General features: G+C 38.7%; 1 protein-coding gene across 9 annotated transcripts in view; it reads right to left on the reverse strand.

Moving 5' to 3' along the window:
- The window catches only part of TFDP2 (transcription factor Dp-2), a 171,714-nt gene that overhangs the window by 68,395 nt on the left and 84,498 nt on the right, over window positions 1–18,821 (reverse strand). Inside the window, exon 1 of one of the 9 annotated variants that reach the window (XM_027091590.1) lies at window positions 6,433–6,541. The exons of 5 other annotated variants lie outside the window; for them this stretch is intronic. In XM_027091590.1, the coding sequence (XP_026947391.1) occupies window positions 6,433–6,463 (31 nt within the window). In that variant the 5' untranslated portion in view covers window positions 6,464–6,541. Of the gene's footprint in view, window positions 1–6,066; window positions 6,210–6,432; window positions 6,542–18,821 lie in introns of those variants that run through there. 3 more of the 9 variants (XM_027091593.1, XM_027091597.1, XM_027091596.1) reach the window with 3 other exon arrangements.

Here is an 18,821-nt window from a genome sequence, read left to right on the forward strand (position 1 = left end):
TCGGTTTTGTTTAAATATACTCAGATTTTTTTTTTTTTAGTTTTCATTCTATTTATAGGTTAGCTACTATAATGTGCATTACCTATATGCACCCTATAACACTGTTATGTTCTATTTTGTTGCATCTGTACTCAATCATGTTCACCAAAGTTGCCAAGATTAAATCCAAAGGCCACCATCCATTACTAAACTCTTTAACGTGGGTGACCATAATATCACTGCAAACGGTCAGGGTGAGAAAGAGAAGATAAAAGTTCATAATATCTCCAAAGTATAATGGTTAAAGTGACCTCTAGAACCTCCCTCTCTGTATGTGGTTCCAAAATGGAAATCAAGTATCCTTAACGCATAGATAAAGACAGAAGATCTGAAATGCACATTCCTACATATCACAGGCATGGAAGCCAAAGCCGGGATGTTTTTGCAGCTGTCAGAGCACAGGACTTCTGTGATTTCCCCCCAGTGGACCACCTCACCAGAATCTTTCCAAAGAACCACAGAAAGGATCCTTGAAATGACCATAACAAAAAACAGTTCTACAGCCCTCAGGGTATACTCCTAATGGGTCAATAAATCTTTTATGTCAGTCTTTCCTACATACTTTCCCTAGAGGATCAAGTCTTTTCTCTTGGCTTCGATAAGCATTTTTACTTGGAGGACACCTTTTAAAACAATTAGCTAGCTCCCTCTTTCTCTGGTATCCAGAACCATAAATGCCCCGGATTCTTCAACTTGAAAGGAGAAAAACATTTCTTTTTCCATCTTCCTACATGTCAGGATTTAAACAGGGCCTCTTCATTGCTTAGATGAACTCCTTAATTCAAGCTCTAGTATCTGGAATATTATAACTGTTTTCATTTAGTTCATCAAACCTCAAAGCTAAAAGATCTTAGAAATCATTTAGTCCATTCTCACTGGGTTTCTCTTGTAGGACCCTTCCCTTTCAATACTTTGTCGATGTCCATCCAAAACCATGCATCTCATCTAGAGGCTGGATCCTACTGCTTCTTCACTGGCTTCTTTATCTTTATTTAAAACATGTCCTTTTGTCCTTTTTCTATTTACCCTGCTCAGACAAGGACCATCTTTTAATTCTTGATTCTCTCATTTCTCTTCCACCTCCTTAATTAGAATTTCCCAGTTTTGGACACTCTATCTTCTGATTAATAATTGAATTAGTTCACCATATGGCCTCAAACAACTTGGTTCTTCCACGCCTTCCCAGTAATTCTTACCAAATGTGCTTGGACATAGGATACAAAGGGGGTGAACAAAAGTGGGAGAGGGCAGTGTCCCTCTTATTCAAAATACGTATTTCTGGGTTCCACTAAACACCTAAAGAAAGCAGGTGGGAATGCGTATTTTAAACAAGTGCCTCAGAGGATGATCAGGATCAAGCAGGACTGGGACAAACTGCTGCAAGTGCCCCTTTCCTCTCTGTTCACATTAAGGAAGTAATGGAGTCTAAGTAGACTCTTTCTACTACACTTACCTCTATTTTCATTTTAAAAAGAGAAGGGGCCAAGTGACCCTTATATTATTATCATCATCATCATTTTTGTCTCTTGTTCTTAAATGCTATATCTTTTCAATGTTTAGCCTATTTTCAACCACTACTTTTAGCACCATCACCACAGCCAACACACTTGCCAGATGGCACACAGACGCTGTCCGCATGCCTAGAAAAGAGTGTGAACAGAAAGCAGCACATTTTATCTGGTACCAAGAGCCACTGAACGGCTAGAGGAGATCAATGCAGCTGGGTGCAACCACAAGGGTCAGAACTGATGAGCATTACAACACCCAAAGGCACTGAATTGGAAATCACTCTCAAGAAGAAGCCCACTACCCTCTGAGATGGTAACCTGCCCCAGACAGTGTTAACAAATAAATCATTTTAAATTTACAGTCAAGAGAAGCTATTTTTCTAGTATTTACAAAAGGTGGCAATGACTACAGACAGATCCAGAGTTTAAAAGGTGCGTTCTTAAAATAAATTTAAAACTTTAGGACACAAATTCAGAAAGACCAAAGACCACCCATGAATCAGAATTTCAAAGGCAGTTCTTTTCCTTAGCAAATAAGAAAAGGGATCATTATATTCTATAGGTCATGCTAAGTAGCTCATTCAAAATTGCATTGTTACCAACTTCGTATTTCAATAATATGTTCCACTGAGAGCTATTACTGAAGCTACATTTAAACCATACTGTCAAGAGCAGGAAATCTTAGACACCAGTATCAACAAACGCTTTTGTACTAAAATCTTGCCCATTAAAAGATTCTGCTAAGGCTTCCCTGCTGGCGCAGTGGTTGAGAGTTCGCCTGCTGATGCAGGGGACGCGGGTTCGTGCCCCGGTCCGGGAGGATCCCACATGCCACGGAGCGGCTGGGCCCGTGAGCCATGGCCGCTGAGCCTGTGCGTCCGGAGCCTGTGCTCCGCAACGGGAGAGGCCACAACAGTGAGAGGCCCGCGTACCGCAGAAAAAAAAAAAAGATTCTGCTAAATTTTATAAATAAGTTCTACTGGGTCTACTTGGCAAACAGTAAGTGCTCAGTTAGAAGTCTCTTCATCTTTCTGTCAGAGAAATTGCCAAGAGAGCTGCCAAACTTTGCAAGAGAGAGCCAGATGCCGAAAACAAAGCCCCCTGCTGATATCTCCAGCTTTAGAGTCAAGACCCAAAAGTTCACTTGAAAACTGGTTGCTTAAAACTTGGTAGAAAGGAAGAATGCTATTACACCATCGGTTCCTGGAGCCACTTGCAAAACAGAGTTAGCTCATGATACACTTAAGGCACAACACTCATACCTGCTCCTAAACAACAGCGTAAAAGGTTTTCTTTTCAGAAAAATGTAGGTGTCCGGCAAATCTTCCCTCTGACTTCCACACCAGAAATGAGAGATTTCTAGGTCACCGTCAACAGTTTCTAATTGCATTAAAATATGTAAGGCAGAGAGAACATCTACATCGGTCACTCTCTGGGTATTCTGAATTGGAGAAAAATGAATAGGGAAGGCTCAGATTGCCCCAAACATCAATTTTTGCTAAAGAGTTCACATATAAGGCAGGAACCACAGGTACTTCACTCCAGAAGTCTTTTTTCAGCCAATATATTGCTCTTAAATTGAAGGGTTAACAGTCTCAATTACTTCTGCACTGTTGTTAATGATGCTGTAACGTACTGTCATGCCTACATTTATGATCATAAGTGACACAGTTTTTTTAATATAAATTTATTTATTTTTACTTTTGGCTACGTTGGGTCTTTGTTGCGGTGCCCAGGCTTCTCACTGCGGTGGCTTCTCTTGTTGTGGAGCACGGGCTCTAGGCACGTGGGCTTCAGTAGTTGTGGCACGTGGGCTCAGTAGTTGTGGCTCGCGGGCTCTAGAACACAAGCTCAGTAGTTGTGGCCCAGGGGCTTAGTTGCTCCGTGGCATGTGGGATCCTCCCAGACCAGGGCTCGAACCCGTGTCCCCCTGCATTGGCAGGCGGATTCTTAACCACCGCGCCACCGGGGAAGCCGCTGACCCACATTTTTGATAACTGCAATCTATGATGCTGTCAAAGTTATGTTTCACATGTGAGGTCACCAACTTTTTTTTAGGACTGTCTATTCCATCAAAACTATACATTCTTTGGTCAAAATTATAAAAGTTCGTACTCTAATCAAACCTATAACTTGGTAAATCCATTTTAAACTCCATGTAAGTTGGTTATCTTAGAAAAAAATTCAAATGCTCCATATTGCTATTCCTTAAAAAAGCAAAATGTACACAGATCGATTTTAAACTCAATCTTAATTCAAACAATGATCTGAAAAGTTCTGAAATCTCTAAATTCTATTGTCATTATTTGAAGCAAAGAAAATCTTCAGGGAAGCCCACAGATCCTAGCTCAGAGCAAGAGACATTTTTAATAACCTCCTTGAATCTTGGTATCTTTCTCAGTCCTTTCCTTAGACCAACTAAACATTTAGAAAATCGTTTAACATTTGCTCAATATGCAAATTTTGAACTACGGTTCAAAGAAGTTTTTGGCTATTATATGTTATTACTAACTTTACAGTGTAGGGTAGGGCAAAATTTAATAAGTGCCTAATATGTGAAAGATTCAGCGCTCAGCACTGGTTTTCTAAGAGCTAACTTTAAGAAATACATAAAGTTGTAATGTATATAAACACACAGTATACGGAAGCACAGAACTTCTCTACATGTTACTTGTAAAAGGATAGATTTTTACTTTACTCATTATGAACTCCACGAATTAAAAAACTATTTTTGACTGCTTTCATTACATGCATATCACATCCAAGCTCTTCTTATTCTTTTCAGCAGATAAACATTCCCCTCCTTCCATTAGCTTACTTACTATCTTTTTTTTAAAGAGGTAAACTGCAACACATCATTTCAATTAAACTCAAAATATTTCTCCCACATTTCTTATTCAAAGCTCTTTAGAAATAAGTCTCATGGCTTCACACTGAAGATAAAAGTCTCTCACTAAATGCAAATGATGTTTCATACTGCAATTTCATTTTGAGCCTTAATACCTATTGTGTAATTACAAACTTTTGCCACCTAAGTATTCCTTATATATTTTATAGTGGCTTCGTTTTTTTCCTAATATTCTTTATGACTTAATAATCATTTTCTCCATCACTTAAAGGCACTAAAATTAGCTTTCTCACATTTCCACTAATTACACATAAAATTTTTAAGATTAAGAAAAGCCTCTTCAAAAAGTATGTTACTCAGAATATGTTACTCTATACTGTTTCTCAAATCCTGAATGTAAAAGAATAAATTTGAAATGACTATGTTTTCTTTATTCACTGATTAAGTCAGATTTATGGCCACCCCTCCCGTTTCCAGCTACTGTGAATTTTGAATGAAACAACCTCAATTGTAACAGAAGAAACATCTGTTGCTTTTTCTCTTCATCAGGGCTTTCCCAACTGAAAGAAAGCCTCTCTGCCTGACCTCCTCTCCCACTCCCCCTCCCCCCGACACTAAGTTCCTTCAAACTTTTTTTTAAAGTACATGTATGATTGAAAATTGTACCGTGTCCATTTAAAATGTCATAGTTTACCTAGAGACATTCACTTTACTACAGTTCAAATAATGAGTAAATGTTATTTACATACATCACAAAACCAGAGATGTTACTGGGAGACTATTAATTATAACTAAAATACAGGCTTCAAGAGTATACTTGAAGTGATCAGCTCAAGTTGTCACACATTCCAGGCTCACGTAGCTATTGTTTATGGTAAAGATTTTCTTCACAGGATCCAGATTCATATAGGATCTTGCACTCTATATTTTCTCTGCCAATCCGACGCGAACATAATGGCAGTCACTACCCCAAGAGGCAGACACCAAATGGTGCCACCCAAACTCTCACACTGTGCCTCATAATAAACCATAAAGCAGTGGAATGCACCGGCCCCTTTATGAGCAAACAATGCCTGAGCTTCATTAGAATACAGCTGACATTTTCAAAGCACAAATACTTTTAAGAAAAATGTACTAGGAAAAAGAGAGAATGAAACAGCTATAAAAGCTGAAATGTTTTTGTAAGTGTCAGGTTTATTTCAAAGATCCTGAGGAAGCATATTTTGCTGTTGACAATTTCAAAGTTTTCGTAAATGGAAAAAAAAAATGTAGAGTTAGAGGCAAAGCTTATTTTATTAACTACTGGAAAGAAATGAAAGTAAAAACTCACATCTGAATTGCACTCACAAGTAAGAACCACGAAGTACCTTTAATATTATTCATTTCTTTAACTGCTTCTTTAGTTCTTGCACGGAGAAAATGGAGCTCCAGAATTATCTTTATATTTAAATTGATTTATATAAGTAACAGTGATAAACTAAGCTTACTCTACCCCTCCCCCCCACCCCAACCCCCATACCCTGTAGCTTTCCTGTCTGCAACAAGCAAGGACGTCTTGAATTCAGCGTGCTCCTGGCTATTTATCAATTTAACACTGCTGCTGTTGAAAGAATATAAAATAAACCCTGTAAAAACGCACCCAGCAGTAAGAAACAAAATGATCTCTCTTACCTGGTCTAATGAAGCATGCCTCTCACTGCAGTACCAACAACACTCTACAGTCTTTGTTACCATTCAGTGGAAACTTGAGACTGTGTCAGACATGAGCAATCGAGCTCAGAAACACTCAATTTAAAATACTTCTCAGTAAAACTAAAAAGATGCTCAAGAAAATAGTTTCATTACTAGCTTTTAAAAGACATATGAATACTGTCTAATGCAACAAAGACACTTAAAAACGAACAAAGTACAGGTCTTACTGTTTTAGAAATAGGCTTAAAATAAAAGTGGTGAAACAATATGCTGCCTAACTCCACCCTAACATTTTTCTAAAAATAACTTGAATTTTAACTGGCTAAACACCAACATGGAACTTACTTATGAAACCTGCATATTTCGAATTATACATGTCAGGGTATTTGCGGGCTCCAAAGCAAGTCACAAAGCAGGAGGCCTCAGTGCATCTTGAAAGCAGAGCAAAAGCACCATGAGTTTCAGGGGGAAAAAAAAAAAAAAGGAGGAGAAACTCTTGAAAAACTAGTCAGGCTTTTCAACCTGTAATAACTGTCCAGCTCCTCTGGGAGGAAAAAAAAAAAAAAGTCCTGGTTCTGCCCCCTGAGATAGGAGGCTATGCTTCAATGCCAAAATGAATGACAGGCCCATTTCTGATATCAACAAAGAGCAGCTTAGTGGTGCTCGAATTTTTTTCACTTTCCCACACAGTTAGAAGTTCTAACTTTTTCAGGTTAGTACCTTTGTATCTAGGGTTAAGTACCTTTCTCCATTTTCTCGAGAGAACCCAATTATGTTGTCCTAGTTTTTTAAATGATTAATTAAAAATACATACCTAATTATCTTACTCGGTTTTTCCTAGGCAGGAAGCTGAACAAAAGATGACCTATTAAATTCCTTTCCAAATCTAACCTTTGCAATATCAGATTACCATATGACTAATTATTAATATTAATAAGCTGTGCCTGCGTCCTGACAATGGGCCCCAAGAGGAAGAGAAAGTAGGTAACAAACATAAAAATAAGGTAAAGGAGACTATAAAATTTTCAACCAGCTCGGTGTAAAGATCATTTATCAAAGTACATGTCTCTGATTATACAAATTCAAAACAATAAACGCTTCAGTCAACGGACATATGAGCCAAGCACTATTTTGGGCTCCGTGGATACAGCAGTGAACAAAAGCCAAATGAAAATCCCTGCCTTCAGTGGTTTATATCTCAGTTCCCTGAAAGTGTAACTCTCCTGGATGAATAAGGTACCTTTCCTTCTTTGATTAGGTACCACCTAATCTGAAATATTCCCCTCTGAAAGTATGTCTTGACAACAGCTCCAGCAGGGCAAGGATCTTGCGTTTGGTTTAGTGCTATATCCCCAGTGGCTAAAACAGAGCCTGTTAGACACCCCAATAAACATATACTGAATGAAACAGATCAAACAGAGCTTTTTCTTAGTCAAGTTTTTCTTTGTAAACAGACTATGTACCACATATTACACTTATATACACACAGAGATATGTCAAAAATAATATAGCATAGGGTATAAATTAAATTGAGCTGCAAGTACATATTAGCTTAAAGCTGAAAATACAACCTCTATGGCTCTGTATCTTTTCAGATTCTAAAATCTGTTTTCAATATCAAATGAGGTCACTATAATATTTGAGTAAAGGAATCAGTTAAAATTCTATACACTAAGGTTTTGTGGACTATCAGTTTTCAGAGGAGTTTTGAATAAAAAAAGAAGAAACTTGAAAATTACCCAGCATCCAATCAGTTTTGTGTATTAAAATCTAACATGGTTACATCTGTTTATATACCCACATTTGGAAATAATTTTAATCTCCCTATGCTGCTTCTCACCATTCTTGATCACCTTACCAGAAACCACACAGAGTAAATATGCACATACCTCTAACCTGTGAGGTTAGCCAGAAGTGATCGCCCATGTCACCCAAGGCCAGGATATTCAGGGTCTAGATATTGTCATACCTACGCTGCTACAGTCTTAAAAGGAAATTAAACTTTCTAATACTCAGGCACTGCGATCCTACTACTTCTAGTAGTAGGAAGTAGGCAGAGCGTCCCCTCCCCCGCCCCCAGGGCTGGACAGTGATTTACATGTTCCAATATTCTACCTGGAATAGTTAGTATGTATTCTAACAATAAATTAACAGTAACCCAAGGTCAGGAAGACATTGTGATGACTGAGGTCAAGTAATGAATAAAATAACATTGGGCCAAAGGAGGATTCCATTGGTCCTGCAGGAGCAATGTTTTTTCTCCCTAACCATCATTCATCTTTCCTTCAACAAATACTTATTAAGCACCTACTATGCATCAGGCACTGAGCTAGGCAGCAAACTGACCTGCTCCTTATTATCTGCTCCAGAGATCTGACCTTAAGCTCTTCTCTACCATGTTTACTTGTCTCTGTTTCCCTTCCTTGCCAGTGCCCCCTTTCAACTCCCAAATTCTTCATTCACACTGCTCTTCAATCTACTCCCAAGCTTTTCTCAGCAGGCAGCTTGATCACTACCTTCTGTACGCCTTCATGAGTGTACGACACATTGTGGGGAAGTTCATGAGTCTTCCCACTGGCATAATAAAATGCATCTTTTGTAGGTTCTCCCAAACAATTTCTCCTTAATCTTAGATAGAAAATCTACTTAAGGGAATTCCCCGGCAGTCTGGTGGTTAAGATCCTGCACTTCCACTGAAGGGGGCCTGGGTTCGATCCCCAGTCAGGGAACTAAGATCTTGCAAGCCGTCCAGAGTTGCCAAAAAAGAAAGAAAGAAAATCTACTTAAGCATTATATTATTTACAACTACTGATTATCTAGCAAACACCAAAGGGGACAAGGCATTCTCTTCCCCAAGTTTATAAGCTAACTTATTTGGACTAAGGTTTGCTATGTCTATTGGCCATCTGACCAGAGATTAACCATATTTTACAGATACATTTGTGATTCTATAGGTAGAAATTACACTATGATAGCACAATAATAGTTTTTACTTGCCCCATGCCTGCTAAATATAACTATCTACCAGATCCATATCATGAGGGACATACTTATTCACATTTTCAAGTAAAATGTCTAATCTCCCTGATGAGGGCTATGCCTAAAGCAGAGTTCCTGCTACCACTCGCATGGGTAAGTGTCAGTTTCTTAAAAATATCATATAGTATTTTTCTATGCACTCTCATGTTTATTGCAGCATTATTCACAATAGCTAAGACATGGAAGTAATCTAAATCTAAACTTCCAGCTATAAGATGAATAAGTTCTGGGAATCTAATGTATAGCATAGTGACCATAGTTAACTTCACCTTTGCACCTCCTCTTCCTCTACCTTTTAAATGTAGACATCTTTCAAGGTTCTGCCCTTGATGCTCGTTTCTCCAAGATTTATATTTCCTCTTTGGAGGACATTACCCATTTCTATGGCTTTGTCACCTCTATGTAGACGACTACAAAAATGTATACTTCTAGTCTTGGGCTTCTCTGCTCTAAACGCTCATTGCAATGGCCTATTGGACATCTCTGTCTACAAGTCCCACGACGTCAACACAACTTCTGCAGGATTGAGCTCCACGTCTACTGTCCCAACGCAGCTCACCCTCCTACATTCCCCATCCTTGTTACAGGCATCATCATCCTGAAAAGAAAGTGATTTTCTATTCTTGCCTCCTCCTCACCATCCAAATGACCACATTGTTTCCAGTTGTTTTTTTTTTCTAAAACACACATCATTTCCCTGATTTAAAAAACAAAACAAAAGAAATAAGAAATACAACTTTTGATGACCTCCTGATGGCTAGAGCTGCACTATCAACATTGGTAGCCTTAGCCATATACGGCTATTTAAATTTAAACTGATTAAATTTAAATAAAATTAAAAATTCAATTCCCAGTTGCACTAGACACATGTTAAGTCCTCAACATGTGGCTAACAGCTTGCAGATACAGAACATTTCCATCATCACAGAAAGTTCTATTAAACATCTTTGGTCTAGACAATAACAGCAAATGACCTAAAACTGCTGTCTAAATTTTCCTCAATCTGGCCCCTTTCTAAACTTATCTTCTACCAAAATCCCTTTGCGTGCTTTAGTCACAGCTGAATTAGCGGAGCCGAATGAATAAGGCGAAGGCTTTCCAGGATGAGGGAGGCATTTGCCAGTACCTCAGAGAAGGATCTATGGAAAGGGAAGAGACCAAAGGCGCTAGAGAGGACAGACATAGTTCACTAAAGCCCTCACAAGTTAGGAAGGGACAGAACTTTAGACCAAAGATTTTCAGCCCTAGAGAAAGAATATGTTACAGTGGAGAAAGCATGAGCATTGGAGTCACAACACTTCACCCAAATTCAGGTATTAGTTGAGTTATAAGGTAAAGAAACTCAACTCATACTAGTCTGACTTGAAAAGAAATTAGTTGGCTCAACTGGCTAGCTCACCGAATGCAAGAAAAGGTTAGAGAAACAAACTAGGAGGGTCAGGGGTCAGCAGGGTCTCAGGAACTCTCAGGCTGCCAGGACTGGGTCTGTCTGACTCCTTTCTTTTACCTCTGATTTTTCTCTCATGCCAGCATCATTCTCTTTCACTACAGATCAGTATTCTTCAGCTGGTGGGAAACATGGTCATTGACGTGTCACTAGTTTTATATCTTACAGATTCCACTAACCCTCTCTCAGCCTGTGCCTTAACATACCAGGAAGACATTCATTGGCTGAATTTGGGTCAGGCGCTCGTCCTGGCCAGTGAAATGCTGTCAAAGCGATGATGTGCTGGGGAACAATCAACTGTGGCCAGAAGGACATAATCACGAAAATGTAGTAGCTAGGTAGATGAGGAAGAGATCTGTGGAGGGGTTTCCAGGCATCTCACAGATGCCACTAAAATCTCTAGCCGAATCATTTAAATATAAGAGAGTAAATGATTTGCCACTAATCTAGTAAAATGTAAAGTCAAGATTGAGCTCTAGGTTTTCTGACTCTGATGTCTGTACTCTTTTCATTAGAATATTCCTAAATCATCAAAGGGTTGGGGGCGGGGTTGGAGGGCAGGGTTGGAGGGTAGGTGAGGGTATGTTATCCACTTATCTCTTTAAGGCCACAACTGTTCACTTTGTAATAGACTCTTCCCTAAGCGGCAAGAACTTTACCTTTCAAACTTCCTTCCCTTTTCAGAAATTTTAATTTTTCCCTCTTCACTGAGTTCATCTTAACGTTTAAGATGCAGAGATCTTTCCTTTCTAACTGCTGTCCAACTAAAAACATCCTCCTTTCCGTCTGACGGATTTTTTTAAAGTGTGATATCCATAGCTGCTCTCTCACCTTTTTACAAACAATTAATTATATTTCAATTCTTAAAAAAAGCACCAAGTACCTCCTACATGATACCTACTGTGCTAGGCACTAGGGATATAAAAATAAAGGGCAGAGTCCTTAGCCTCAAAGAAACGACCCAATTTGGCTTCTCTCCAAGTGCCCAAATGAAACTGTACTGTCTAGAGTAGACAAGGAGCTCTACTTGGAAAATCAATGTACACTTATGCTCCATAACCTTGCGAATGTGACCTTGCTGACCTCACAAATCTCACATTCTTAATACCATTAAAATTATCCTCTCTTGGCTTTTGTAAAGATTTTTGTAAAGACTCTTCTCTGTTTCACTCCAACCTTCTAGGGGGGTTCCTTTTATTTTTTTCTCATTACTTGTATTCTAAATGGCTCAACCACGGCTCTCTGTTCTTACTATATTTTTGTTTTAGAAGGTGACCGGCCACAAAATTTATTATCCACACTGGGTTAACCATTGAGAGTTAAAGGGGGCACACTATTAATAATTATACTGGGATACAACTGAAGCAGTTTGGAAAAACTGGATTCCTGCTTAAAAACCTTCAGTGGTTCCCTTCTCCAAATCCTTAAGCACAGCATACAAAAACCTATTTAGAACTAATTGTCTCTTATAGATTAAATGCACACCTTTTTTATGGCCTTCACCCAGTCCGTAGAGTACACTCAGACTACATTACATCCAGTGGAGAGTCTCACTTGATTTCTTCCCCATTCAACAGAAATCTCATTACTTCCCCCCTGTCAATAGTGCCCAGAAACTTAAGAAGCCCAATAATTCAGATGAGAAAATGGAGGTTTACCACATCAAATAACTTGTATAAATGCTACAAAATGGTAGAACTATGATTCTAATCCAGTTCTTAAAGCCCACACATTTAAAGTCTATGGATATTAATTAGAGATATAAATTCAATGAGTAGATGTAATCAAAAGGCTTACTAGGGCTTCCCTGGTGGCGCAGGGGTTGGGAGTCTGCCTGCCGATGCAGGGGACACGGGTTCGTGCCCCGGTCCGGGAAGATCCCACATGCCGCGGAGCGGCTGGGCCCGTGGGCCATGGCCGCTGAGCCTGCGCATCCGGGGCCTGTGCTCCGCAACGGGAGAGGCCACAGCAGTGAGAAGCCCGCGTATCACCAAAAAAAAAAAAAAAAGTCTTACTAAAATCTAGTATTGTTCTTTATGTCAAATATTAGTTCATTAATGCCAATTAAACTATTCCAGATGAGAAAAAAATAAAGAAAATCATTTCAGTTCCCCTGCCTAAAAATCTCTGATGTTTTCCTCATCAAATAAATCACACTACACCCTTAATGATCAGATCCCAAATTGCTTTTCAAGGTCTATTTCCCACAACTCCAGAGGCATGAATTATTTACCATTCCCTGAGCAGCCCATGACCTTACTGTTAAGCTCTCAATATTCTTCACCTGGTAAACTAGTATTCCTCCAAAACCATAAAATGTTATCTCCTCAATTAAGATATTCCCAATTCCCTAAAGGAGACCTGGTCTTATTTTAAGTTCCCATATTCCTATTCCCACATCATACTCCTTTGTAAGTTACATGTCTGTGAATTCCTCCACAACGGGTTTTTGGCTCTCCAGCCCTCCCATTCCATCCCTCCACCCTTCCTGTCTAAAAACCCATCTCGTACACAGTATATATTCAAACAATACCTATTAAACAAATAAATGAATGAATAAGTGTCCTTTACTAATCAAATACCTTCAGTTGCTTCCCATCTGTTAAAAGAACTCCACTGACAGCAGAAGAAATTTTATCTGCTTTTGCCCGATTTCCAGGCTCTTAATGATTAGACCCAGATGAATTTTTATAACTAATAACTTTCCATTACTAATTACCATCAACTAGCTGTCCTCTCCGTTAGTAATCCACAATTTTCTGTAATAGTTTTCCAAATATGCCAGAGATATTGCTGCAGTTCTGTCCTAAAAATTCATGTTGGAAAGAGGATTCTGAGAAGATGCCAGAATAGGAAGCATCAGGAATCCATCTATTCACCTGGGCAACAATTGCACTGGCAGAATCTGTCTCATACAACTCTTCTGAAACTCTGGAGTCTAAGGAAGTCTTGCAACTTCCAGAGGAAGGCCTGGATGGTAAATTTCAGCTAATTTTGGTCAATTTATAGCTGATGGTGCAGTAGTAGCTACCCCTCCCCCAACCCCAGCCATGTGGCTGGCAGCTGTACACTGTTCCTGGAGCAGTTTGCACACAGCATGTGGGAGCCAGGGTGGGCAAAAAGGGCCCGGTCTCCAAATATCAGGCATCCGTGTCCTGGTTGGGGACTGCTGCTTCTGCTCACAGAGGTGCAGACAAAGAAGTGGGCAGCACTGCTGTTGTAACTCCTCACATCGTTCCACCCAGCCCCCGCCAGCCCCCCTCCAGCTGAAGTGACTTCCAGGGGATTGAAAGGACTCCTGGCCTTCCCTCCCTCCTTCATTTTTCTCTTTTTACCCTTTCCACAGCCAGACATTAAAGACTAGGACATTGCATATCTGGAAAAATTAGAAAGTGACCACACACGCCCAGGGAAAGGCTCAGAAAAGACCTGAGCAGACCTTAAGTTTACACCTCAGGCTGATCCTTGGCACAGTGACAGCCCACAACAATTTTTTTTTTAAATGAACAAAGCCAGTTAACAAACAACAGCAAACCTTGGGGACGAGGGAAATTCTGATTTCCAGAGTTACTACGTTATTAGATCTACACACCCAGTTTTCAACAACGAAAAATCACAACAGGAAATTATGGCCAACGCAAGGGGAAAAAAGAAATCAGAAACTGTCCCTGAAAAAGTCCTGATGGCAGATATATCAGACAAAGACTTTAAAATGACTGTCTTAAAGATGGCTGCACAACATTATGAATATATTCAGTGCCCCTGAACTGCATACTTAAAAATGACTAAGGCTGTGAATTTTGTTACGTGTATTTTACAGCAATTTTAAGAACTGAAAGAAAAAAAAAACTCACATAGGAGTGGGGACAGAGGGTATATGGGAAACAGCTGTATCTTTTGCTCAATTTTGCTGTGAACCTAAAACTATATACACTGTGTATTTAAAAAGTATACAACAGGACTTCCCTGGTGGCGCAGTGGTTAAGAGTCCACCTGCCAATGAAGGGGACATGGGTTCGAGCCCTGGTCCAGGAAGATCCCACATGCCGCGGAGCAACTAAGCCCGTGCGCCACAACTACTGAGCCTGCGCTCTAGAGCCCATGAGCCACAACTACTGAGCCCATGTGCCAAAACTACTGAAGCCCATGCACCTAGAGCCCGTGCTCCACAACAAGAGAAGCCACTGCAATGAGAAGTCCACGCACTACAACAAAGAGCAGACCTCGCTCGCCGCAACTAGAGAAAGCCCGGGCTCAGCAATGAAGACCCAATGCAGCCAATAAATAAATAAAAATCTTACTTCAGCCACTTACAAGCCACATGACTTGGGCACCTCATTTAACATTTTCAAGCCCCCATTTCCTCATCTATAAAATGATACATTACAACTATCAATAAATGTTTTTTACTCTAATATAGATGTAAAAAAAAAAAAATCTGGATCATGAATGCCATTCTGACCAGAAGACTAAAAAGGAAGAGGATTCTCAAACCTCAATAAATATTCTCTAAAACACAATCATGACTGCATAATATTCCACTGTGTGGATGTATCATATTTTATTTCCTTATAAATGGATATTTCCACAGTTTCCATATTTTTGCATTAATAAACTATTATGTAATAAGCACTTCTACACTCAAATCTTTTTCTTTTCTAATGACAAAATCCTGGAACGGTTTCCACTGGGTGAAAGACTGTAAATTACTTTAAGGGGTTTGATAGGTATTACCAATTTTCCCACAGAGTGCTTGTACTGATTCACACTCCTAATAGAAGTAGATAAGAAGAAATGAATAAACAGGATAACAAGAAGTGGCTAAGAAATGAAGATAACCAACTTTTCTTACCTTTGCCAACACAGGTCATAATCTTAAGAAAGTCTGTTAATTTGATAGAGGCATAAGATTTTGTTTTTAAATAGCTTTTTACATGATGTCCAAAATACTACACATGTACAATGCAGAAAAATTATAAAATATATGAAAGCACATAGGAGAAAGTTAAAATCATCTATAATTCAAACACCCAGAAATAATTATAATTAATGTCTTATATACATATATCAATTCCTTTTCTGTGCTACGTATTTTTCTTTTTCTAAAAAAGGAAGGGGGGAAATCATACTGTATATGCTGGCTTAACTTTTTGAACTTAATAAACTGCTTAGTTTATAATATCTATAGAATACCACCATACAACAGTGTCACAATATACTGTGACAATCATTTATCACACTGCTTCCAATGTTTCATTCTTATCAACAATGCCATGGTAAACATTCTCTGTTAAAATCTTCCCACAGATCTTTCTTTAATTAGGATAAATCCACAGAAGAAAAAATGTTGAGTCAGAGGTTGCATATTTTTAAGATTTTTGATAGGTACTGAGCAAATTATCCTCCAAAGAGGTTGTATCACTCTATGAGTTCCCATAATTTCCTCTACCTCCCCAAAGTGAGTATTAACAAAAAACTCACTTTGCTAATATGACTGGCAAACATCGGCTTTGTCAGTTAAATCTGCATTTTGATTACTGGTTAATTGAATATATATTCATATTTTTATTATCCATTTGCATTTCTTCTGTGAATTTCCCACTCTGCTGCCCCGTTTTTTCTTGTAATGCCAATATTTAATTTATATAGTTGTATGACATTTAGTTATGGTGTTTACTAAGCCTCCTTTGGTCTCTGATCTGCCTTGTTTTTGAAGATCTTGACAGTTTTGAGGAGTACTGATCAGGCATTTTGTAGAAAGCCACTCAATCTGGGTTTTTCAGATTTTTTTTTTTCCTCATTGTTAGGCTAGGGTTATGGGTTATTGGGAGGAAGATTCCTTCACATCATATCGAGGACACATGCTATCAGAATGACTTATGACTATTAACATTAACTTTGAGGATCACCTGGACAAGCTGGTGTTTCTAGGCTTCCCCACTGTAAAGTTACTTCTCCCCCCTCCCCATATAGACACAAGTCACTCTTTGGAAGCATTGCAATAAATGTAGCCCACACTCAAGGAGAGGTTGGAGGGTTAAAGCTCTACCTCCTTGAGTAGGGAGTACCTACATAAATTTTTTGGAATTCTGTACGGGAGACTTGTCTCTTCTCTCCCACTTAATTATTCAGTCACTTATTCATAAGACTATGTACTTGTTTATTTTTATTTTATACTTTAGGTTAAAATCCAACATTATGTTGTTTATTTTGTTGCTCAAACTGCTCCAGTTTTGGCCCCTGGGATCTTTTTCAGGTTGGCTCCTGTGTTGCTTTGGCATGTTCCACTTTTTTTTTTTTTTAATATTTACTTACTTTCTGATACCATGTTCATTTTGTATATTTCCTGTGCAAACATAGAGTAGCTATTTTTCCAAGGAGTCCTGGATGCTTTTATTGGAGAACGGTATTAGACACCAAGATCTGGGCAGTGACTGACATTACTGGCTTTTAAAAACTCTAAAAATATTTGATTGAAATGGCATTACATAACTGTTATTTGCTTTGGAAGGAATTGTCAACTTTAAAATACTTATTTTTCTCTGCTAGGAATAACTTTCATTTATTGAGTTGTTAAAAGACAAGACTTGCCTTGTGCTAAGTTGTTTCTCAGCATAATAAAACAATCGCTTTTCTGTATATCACAGCAATGATAGTAATTTATATATCACTAGTATTTCCTCCATCTGCTAATGCAAATCTTCCAGATCCTACAAAGTCTCCAACAGCCCACAGGATTTCTGCGAGCCTTTAGAGGAATGAGCCTCAGCCTTGGCGGCACATTAGAATCACCTGGGAAACTTAAACATCTCATGTCTAGTCACATCTCAAACCAATTCCATTGGAACCTCTGAGGGTGGGAAGTACTGTTCTAAAGGTCTCTGGTGATTACAATGTGTATCTTAGCGAGAGAAACACCACCTCAGTCTGTTTCATGGCCTCAATGAAAGCTCATTTCCAGTAAGTACTGCTGAGCAATGCAGTAGGCACAGATCACCTCCCCCTTCCTCTGCAGAAACACTGGGCATCCATAAAATGCCAAGCTTCAAGTTTTGCCTTTTTTGAAATAACGAAGAATATTTTGCTCCCTTACTAGACTGCCGTATAAGAGAGACACATAAGCAGCACTGCCTGTGTCTTAACAAGATGATTCTTGTTCAATTATGTTTTAAAAGATAACTGTTTTGTTGTCTTCATAAAAGCCATACCCACCCTATTCTCATAGGATTCACACATGAGTTGAATAGGTCTGGCCATAAGACAAAACTTAGTAATTACCACCATGCACTATTCAGAATCATTTCCCCTTTCCAAAGACCAAGATTTTTCTTAAAGGTTCAACCTCTTTTTCCCTCTGAGATACGATGAACATAATCATGGCAACATCAAAACCCACACCCAGCTCAACTCCTGACTGACTGACTCAATCCCACAGACAATTGCCCTATGAGAAGTAGAAGTGTGCCCATTTCCATGTATAAATACTACTTATTTCAGGCTCTACTATGCTTCTGTACAAGGCGTCTGGCATTAAATTAAAATTGTAAAACACACACAAAAGGGAAAAAAAACCCACTGCCAAGAAATATAGCAGCCAATAGAAACAGACTCATATGTGACCTGGATGTTGAAAATATCAGACAGGGGCTTTAAAATAACTATTTAAACTTTCTCATTATTAGACTGGAAGAAAAATTTTTTCCTATCTTTCGTCTTTAATCACTTGAAAAGATAATTCAGAGTCTAAACCAGAACACTAATAACGTATTACAGGGCTTATAACTATGTAAAAATAAAACGTATGCTAACAATAGCACAAAAGAGGAGAGAGGAAATGGAAGTATACAAGGTATGGTATAAATTCTTTGAAAGCAGACTGTAATAACTTAAAAGATGTACACTCTAGGGCAAACCACATTAACAAACTGAAGAACAAAAATCATATGATCATCTCAATAGATGCAGAAAAAGCTTCTGACAAAACTCAACATCCATTCATGATAAAAACTCTCATCAAAGTGGGAGGGAACATATCTCAACATAATAAAGGCCATTTCTGACAAACCCACAGCTAAAATCATACCCAAAGGTGAAAAGCTGAAAGCCTTTCCTCTGAGATCAAGAACAAGACAAGGATGCCCACTCTCACCACTTTTATTTAACATAGTATTGGAAGTCCTAGTCAGAGCAATCAGACAAGAAAAAATAAAATAAATAAAAGGAAGCTAAATTAGAAAGGAAGAGGTAA

Source organism: Aethalodelphis obliquidens, unplaced genomic scaffold, assembly GCF_003676395.1.
Source record: "Aethalodelphis obliquidens isolate GAN/ISIS:26980383/991018 unplaced genomic scaffold, ASM367639v1 scaffold72, whole genome shotgun sequence".
Taxonomy (NCBI): domain Eukaryota; kingdom Metazoa; phylum Chordata; class Mammalia; order Artiodactyla; family Delphinidae; genus Aethalodelphis; species Aethalodelphis obliquidens.